General features: G+C 57.6%; 1 protein-coding gene across 1 annotated transcript; it reads right to left on the reverse strand.

Moving 5' to 3' along the window:
- Positions 1-2,231: 2,231 nt before the first annotated feature.
- On the reverse strand, positions 2,232-6,383 carry ZNF503 (zinc finger protein 503). The gene is made up of 2 exons (XM_037401332.1): positions 5,557-6,383; positions 2,232-4,403 (listed from the first exon to the last, which is right to left on the reverse strand). The coding sequence occupies exons 1-2, from the start codon at positions 5,863-5,865 to the stop codon at positions 2,883-2,885; spliced, it is 1,830 nt and encodes a 609-aa protein (XP_037257229.1). The 5' UTR covers positions 5,866-6,383; the 3' UTR covers positions 2,232-2,882.
- Positions 6,384-7,630: the final 1,247 nt, after the last annotated feature.

Consider the following 7,630-nt stretch of genomic DNA (forward strand, 5'->3'; position numbering starts at 1 on the left):
AGGTCAAATACTTAACAAGCCTGGAAGATAGACCTCCTTACCACCACTCTACATATAAAATAAGATATTTTAATTTTTCATTAATCTCGGGGACGGTATCTGAGCAAAACAGTAATAATAACGTGCAGCGTTCATTTCATCCCTTGCATCGGAAATCTTTGTGCATGTAACTTTTCAGAGCTGAAATCCGCAGAAGTGCAGTTGGGCTCCAGGACACAGAAAGCCTCTCGCGTTCTTTTCAAAACAGTCCCTGCGACACCTGATTGCTGGTGGGGTGCAGCTCGCGACGGCTGAGCTGCAGCTGTTAGAAATCCGTAATGACAAAATACGCGGACAGAAGAGGAGCGTGTGCCGTGCTGTTGTTTTTTAATCGCGGCAAATCTGTAATAGTTGCTTGCGCACCCAGATGGAGCCTGAAATGTAATTTTCCTCAAATTAAGGGTAGTTAGAATAGCGAAGCGGGGAAGGCAGGCTGGCCGGGCTGCGGGAGAGGGCGGGGGGCGTGCGGCTGGGGAGAGGGCTGCGAGCCTGGGCGGCCTTCCTCGGGCTCGCTGGATGGATCCTCCACCGCCATCACCCCCGCCCCCGACCCGCAAAGCCCTTTTTTCGATTACTTGCTGCGTTTGTATCTGCTTCCTATCTTATTAGTAAAGTTTATTCAGTGCTGCTAACAGCACTGCCCTCCCCTCCCGTTCTCTACCTCATCAGCTTATAACGAGAGCTCATTTTACATTCCCTAAAGCAGAGATACGCAATGGTCCCTTTCCCATTTTAGGGGGGGAACCCAAACCCTCATTTGGTGAAAAGCACAAAGCCTTTCCCGTGCCGCTTGCGGAGCGGCGTCCCGCAAGAGCGGCAGCGCGGCCCAGCACCCGCCGGCCCCGTGTGCGCCCTGGGCCCGGCCCGGCCCCGGTAGGCGCGTCGCGCCGGGTGCCGGCCCGGCCGGCCGAGCGCCGCAGCTTCATTAGCTTGCTGCTTTTCTCTCCTTTGCACATTAACGCTAACTTCCACCAATTATCTGGAGTAAATGTATTAGACTAATTAGCATCTGGGCACCACGGGAAACTTTGAACAGTAATTATATTGTGGGGGATAAAGAACGAGGGAGAAACCCCAGTGATTTGTCAAGCAAAGTCGCCGCTTGCAACTTTTCCCCCTGCCAGCGCGCCGCGGCGGGGCCGGGGCGAGGGCAGCCCGGGCGGGGGGAGCGGGGCTGGCCGAGGGGCAGCAGGTACCCGGCTCCGCCTGACCCGCTCCCGGCAAGCGCCTGCTAGACCGCGGGAGCGAAGCCCTTCGCTGGCGTTGCCTTACGGACTTGGGGATGGCTTTTTCCGACCGTCTCGGCGGCAACGGTTCGTTCCGCAGTTTCGGTAGCTGCTCTGGCTTTCCCGTCGCGGCCCCCGCTCCTACCTGAGTGCAGGACGACGAGCCGGAGCCGGGCGGCGGCCCTGGGGAGCCCGGGCTGGGGAGGCAGAGGCGCGGCGCAGGCAGGGGCAGCCCGTCTCGGCATCACGTCGGGTTTGGCACTGCACTTCAGTAAAGAGCAAACTCGGACCAAATAACGGATGGACTTTTTTTTTTTTTTTTCCCCTTCCCTGCTTTTTTAAAAGAAAATGAGTTCTCAGAGCTGTCCGATTTTTTTTTTTTTTTTTTTTTTTGGTAACGTGATGATCACTTGTGCTGCGGTACAAACTGAAGAAAGAAATTGAAAATAACTGGATGAGATCAAACAGCGCTTCCCTAATTGCTTCCGAACTTCTCATTTAGAAAAAAGACGAATAGTTATGCATTACACTGTAAAAAAAAAAAAAAAAAGCTTTCAGATAATCTTCTTATTCCTTTACAAATAAGTCTTGCCTTCCCCGTTTCTTTCTAAAGAAAGAAGTCTTTTAATTGAAACCCAGTTTTTAAAAACAGGTTTTCACAGTAAAAAATTTAAAGTTAATCTTCCTTAGGAAAGTGAAAGATGTTACCGATTCTCAGTTTTCCTATTTCGTGCCTACAAATTCTACTGAAGAAAAAAAAATACTCCCATCTGCTTTTTTTTTTTTTTTTTTTTTTGTAGGAGAGCCCTGGGGTTACAATAAAAAAACTTTTGCCTTTTTTTTTTATTTTTAATTAAAATTGAATAAACGCTTAAGGAGAAATTAGCAGTCGCCTCCATCCAAGACCTACTCAGCTTTTCTAACAGAATCAAATTGTAATTTAAAAAAAAAAAGTAAACCCTTTTAATACATCAAATATACGGAATTTTAATCTTTAAAGCGATACATTGTCTATTTTAGTACATGACGTAAACCTTACTTAACCCTTTTTACAGGGTGGACTTAAAAATTAAAAATAGTTAAGTGTTCCTTTTAAAGAACAAAATAAGGCAAATGAGGTTTTTGGAATAGAATTGTTTTTGTTTTTCTTCCAGAATACATACAAAAAAATACCAATTCTCTTTCAAGGGTATACACCTTAAAAATAATTGCAATTTGAAATTATAACTGACAAATTGCGAGTTGTTTTTTAGTAACAAACATGCATGTAAATTTTTTTGTTTCAATGAGACATTAAATAAGAACGTACAATACAATCATAGCAATTTTAAAGTAACATTAAAGAGAAGACCTCTATCTTTTTATTTATATTCTACAATGAGTGTTCCACTTTTACCTATTGAGCTCAGTTAAGTAATGCACTTTATGATTCGTTGTCCCGCTTGAAGCTAACATAAATAAATACAGTGCTCATGGATCCAGTCCTCAAATGAACACTATTTTATAAAAAGTCTGATTTTTTTTTTTCTTTCCAACTTTTATAAAGTTTCGCAGGGCTTCCTTCCCTCACCGCTAGACTCTGTGTTGTGTTGTGTGTCAAAGCCCAGCTGCCTGCGCTCACTGGTACCCCAGGGCTGAGGCTGTGGTGAGTCTCTGCCCATAGAGTGCGTAAGGGGAGTAGTAGGGTCCGGTGGCGGCGGGCACGGGCACGGGGGCCCCGGGGGTGGGCAGGGGGCTCTTGGAGTAGGGGTGGTAGCGGCTGCCGAGTCCCAGCGCGTGGTGTGGGCTGCGCAGGGCCAGCGTGCCCGGGCTGCCCGGGGCGCCCGTCGTGGGAATGTGCATGTGGCATGCCATGGCCGCGGCCGCCGCGCTGGCCAGCGACGAGGAGCTGGGGTAGCTGGAGAGGAGTTTATCGGTGCCCGGGAAGGCAGTATGGGTCCGCAAGTGGCTAAGCAGCTCCTCCGAGGTGGCAAAGCGCTTGTCGCAGGGTCCGTTGGCTGACACCCAGTTGCAGATGTGTGGCTGGGGGTCGTTGGGGAGCATGAAGCCGTAGGGGTACAAAGGGTGGCCGGCCAGTGAGGGCGGTGTGGCGCCGGTCAGCGAGGAGTGGACGCTGTGCAAAGGGTGGGTGGGGTAGACGAGGGGGTATCCGGACTTGAGGGCCTGGTCGTGGGCGCAGGAGGCGCCGGCAGCGCCGGCCAGGTGGCTGGCGCAGTGGTAGCTCAGGCAGTACGGGTCTCGGCACAGGCTCGCCGTCATCACCGACGGCGGCGACGCGCCCGCCAGCGGGCTTGACCCCGCCGGCTTGCTGCAGCCCAGGCTGCTGGCGGCGGCCAGCTGGGCCCCCACCAGGCTGGAGGATTTGGTGGGGTCCAGCGCCACTCCGTGCGGCAGGAACTGGGGCGGGTAGCCGGCGTAGGCTCCAGCCAGCGTCCCTGGGTAGCTCATGCCCGCTGGGGGCAGGGGGAAGACGGTCTGGCCCGGCTTGTAAGGGGACACAGGGGCCACGAGGCCGGAGCCCAGGACGGAGGTGGAGGAGGTGGCGGTGGTGCTGCTGCAGGAGGAGGCGGAGTCCGAGGCGATGGGCTTGGAGCCCGGCGTGCTCTCCTGGTGCTGGTTGACCTCCACGTTAATCCCGGCACAGCTCACGCTAATCCGGCTGTGGCTGATGCTGGTGGTGCCCGGGCCTCCCTCCGAGCCGGAGCTGCCGCTCTTTCCGCAGCCCTCCGCGTCCTTCTTGTCCTCCCCGCCTTTGCCCTCGGCCGGCAGCAGCCCCGGCGAGCAGGCGGAGGCGCTGGAGTTGGGGCTGCCTGTCCTTGGGGTGAACGGCTGGCAGGTGGCGCTCGGCACCCGGAATCCCGACTTCTCCCCGGCCGCGACCCCCGCGGCGGGGGCGCCCGCGCAGCCCGCCGCCCCCGGCTCCTTCTTCTCCGCGCCCGGCTTGGAGTACGGCTTGAAGCTCGACTTGTCCTCCACGCCGATGTCGCTGAGCTTCAAGGGGCCCGACTTGGAGTCCTTGTCGCCTCCGGAGCCATTGGAGGTGACCGAGGAGAGTTTGGAGGAAGGGGACGGGTCCGGCTTTCCTATCTGCGAGCAAGTTTGTGCCAAAAGGGCCAGCGGACTCTTCTTCGCGTCCAGCTGCGGAAATCAGAAGGACACACAAAGACAGAGGTTTAATTGGGGTCTAAGAAAGAAAAGAAAAGGAAAAAAAAAGACAAAAAACAAACCCGAGGCGCACCTAGGACACTTGTCCCATACGTTTTTGCAGAGAACAGCCTGGAAGTAACGAACAATTTTGTGCGCATTCATCACCCTGACAGCCCCCTCCCCTGCATGCACCATTTTCCAGAAAGCCTTTAAAAAGGGCTGGAGATTTTCGGACCGCTGCGAGCCCATCGCGGCCGCCTCAAGCACCCCCCGCTCCCCGGGCGGCGCCGCGCTGGGCGTCTCGCCGCTCGCTTCCCTGCCGCTCCGGCCGTGCAGGCGCGCAAACCCGCCCGCGAACTACAGCGACTGCAGCATTTCTGCGCCCTGACTGCTGACACTATTTATAAACAGAGTCCGAGTTAGCCTGCGAGCCGGGCTCCGGGGGAGAGGGGGGTCCTCGCTCCGCAGGGACCTTCGTGAAAGCATTCATTCCCACAGACCCACCCTTCCCACCACCCGCTCCGTTTCGAGTTTCGGTCCCGCAAGCAGCGAGGAGCCACGCAGAGGGGGACCGACACCCTCGGCAGAGGGGAAAAGGGACGCATAGGGCCCCCGAAGTACAAACGCGTGTCGGCACTTGCAAGGGAACGGTCGGGGAGCTGAAGTAGTTATCCTGCCGCACCCACGCTTCAGCCTGTCCCTCTCCGCGGCTCCCCCCATCCCCCCCCCCCCAAAAAAAAAAAAACCACCAGAAAACAAACAGGCAACGCTCTCTGCAAGAGCAAGGTTGTTTGGTACTCCGAGCGCTGGTTAGTTGCGCGGCCGGATCGTGACCCCGGAGCGGCTCGTTTCCTTCCACCCACCCCTCCTCTCAAAAAAAAAAAAAAAAAAAAGGGCTAAAAAGAGCAAAAATACAAAGTTAATTTGCATAGGAATTGGAAATTCTCCCATAAAGATGGAAACAATAAGCAGGAGCGGCTCCTCGCACTAACTCTAGATCAAAAGCAGCCCGTTTCCTGGTGTAAATGCATTTCAAAGCGCAGGGAAGCGCCGAGGGAGGCTGGCGGAGCCGCCATGCACAGCGGGCGCCCGGGCAGGGAGGGGAGAAGGAGCCGGGGGCCGGGGCCGGCTCCGAGGTCCTTACCTCGATGGGGCTGACGGGCGTGGAGGGTAAAGGCTGCAGGTATTCGGGGTGTAAAATGTGTCCAGTCCGCGCCGTGAGCATTTTCAGGACTTTGATGGGAAGGCGGTTGGCTTGGCGTAGCGGGTCCGAGGGGGGGACGGCGTGGAAGCAGGGCTTGGCGGCGGCGCTGCTGCCGTTATTCCCAGCGTGCCCGTTCGGCCCGGCGAGGTCGGCGGTGCTGCGGCTGCGGCGGGGGCTGCCTCCGGGCTCGCTGAGGCTGCTGCTGCGCTTACTACTTCTTATAGCAGAAAGCGAGGGCGATGTGATCATGACCCAAAACCTCGCATGAAAACTGGGGCAAGTGGCGCCGCTCGCACTCGGAAACGCTCGCTCGCTTTCTGTGGGCGAGGAGGGAAAAAAGCCACACGCCCCCCGAGCAGGAAAACAAACATAAAATGTCCCGTGTCTCTCTCTGGCGGGGAGGGCGTGGGTGGGGAGGGGGGGGGAAAGGGGGAGCCGGCCGGCGAGAAAGAGGAGGAAAAAAAAGCCGAGTAATCCTTGGGCTGTGCTGGGGGCGGGGGTGGGGGCTGCGAGCGTGTGCCGCGGTCCCCCTCGGCCGCTCTCGGCTCTCCCGGCTGGCGCGGCGCGGAGCGCTCGCCTCCGCCGCTCAGCTGTGATGCGAGCCGCTGCCCATCCAGCCCGGGATCTGGCAAAGAAACTCACTTCAAAAGCAGCTGAATTAGTCTGAGATTAAAGCCTTTGCCGCCTTCCAATCAAATGGGACCCCGAGGTGATTGGAGGGTCAAGGGGATGTGACGTTCCCTTTTCTGGGGCTTTTTTTCTCTGTTTTTAATGGTCTCTCGCTCTTTTTTTTTTTTTTTTTCTTTCCCCTTCCCTTTCTCGTCCGCCTTTCCTCTCCCCTCCCCTCCTTCCTTGTTTTCGCTTCTAGGACGGGCTGGGCGTTAATTCTGTGTTTCACATCACGCGCTGCGAACGTTTTTCGCCCTCCGCAGCCGGCGCGGAGAGCCCGGCGGCAGCGGGGGCGGCCGGGGGGCTAGGGGCGCCGCGCCTGCCGGGGGCGAGGGGGGGGGGGGGGCCGGCTGCGGTACCCCGCCACCCCTGTCCGCCCCAAGCGCGGCCCCGCCGCACGCACGCTGCCCCGAGCACGGCCTGCCGCCGTCTGTCCGCCACGCACGGCGCTTAGAGGCCCAGTCCGCGCTCCCCCCGCCCCCCGGGGCAAGCCCGCCGGGACAGCGCCGCCGCCGCCTCCCCTCCAGCACCCGAAGAAGGGCACGAGGCGCTTTTCCCGCCCCTCCCGCCTCACAACGCGGGGGCAGGCTCGGACGAGAACCTGCAGAGCGCTGGTCTGCACGTCGCCGCCCGCGGCGGGCGGGAGCTGGGGCGCTGCGGCGCGGCTTGCGGCGGCGCGGGGAGCGCGGCGGCATTGGGGGAGGCCGGTCGTCACACGCGGGGCTGTCACGCACCGCCCGCCGCCGCCTTTCGGGTCTCTCCGCCCCGCCGTCAATTGTCAGTGCTCCCCAACCGCAATCAATCAGTTATTTGTCAGCCCCTGTCAATCCGCCCTTGATTTATGTCAGCTTTTGTTGCTGATTACAAGCCTGGTGTGACTTGAAGGGGGAAGGGGGGGGGGGGGGGAGGAAAACAGAGGGAGAGACGGGCTCCTCGGGAGGAAAAGCCATTCAATTTATGGAATAAATCCTTCGAGTAAACTCTTATTTGTGTGCCAGCACCCGGTAGCCTTCCCCGACCCCGCACCACGCTGCCCTGCGCCATCCGCGTCCGCGCAGAGCAGCGCGGTGCGGGGCCGGGTAGGGCTGCCGGGCTCGTCTTCCCTATCCCTCCTCGTCCTCTTCGAAGAAGAGCCCTTCGTCTCTGCAGCCGCCCGGCTGGCCCGGGCGCCGGCACCAGGGGCCTGGGGAGGCGGCCCCTCGCCTTACCGAGAGTATCTGTTCGCCATTTACGTGTTTGATTTCAGCTAAGCTGTGTGGAGAACCTCGTGGGCATGCACACGGTATCCACCCGGGCGTTATATACATCCTGCTTTGTGTCTGTGCACTCCCGAAGCGTACCGAGT

This window comes from Falco rusticolus, chromosome 9 (genome assembly GCF_015220075.1).
Source record: "Falco rusticolus isolate bFalRus1 chromosome 9, bFalRus1.pri, whole genome shotgun sequence".
NCBI lineage: Eukaryota > Metazoa > Chordata > Aves > Falconiformes > Falconidae > Falco > Falco rusticolus.

Coding starts and splice junctions, on each gene's coding strand:
- ZNF503 (XM_037401332.1), bottom strand. CDS start 5,865: ATGATCACATCGCCCTCGCTTTCTGCTATAAGAAGTAGTAAGCGCAGC. Junction 4,404..5,556: donor CGCCCGTCAGCCCCATCGAG/GTAAGGACCTCG, acceptor TGATTTCCGCAG/CTGGACGCGAAGAAGAGTCC.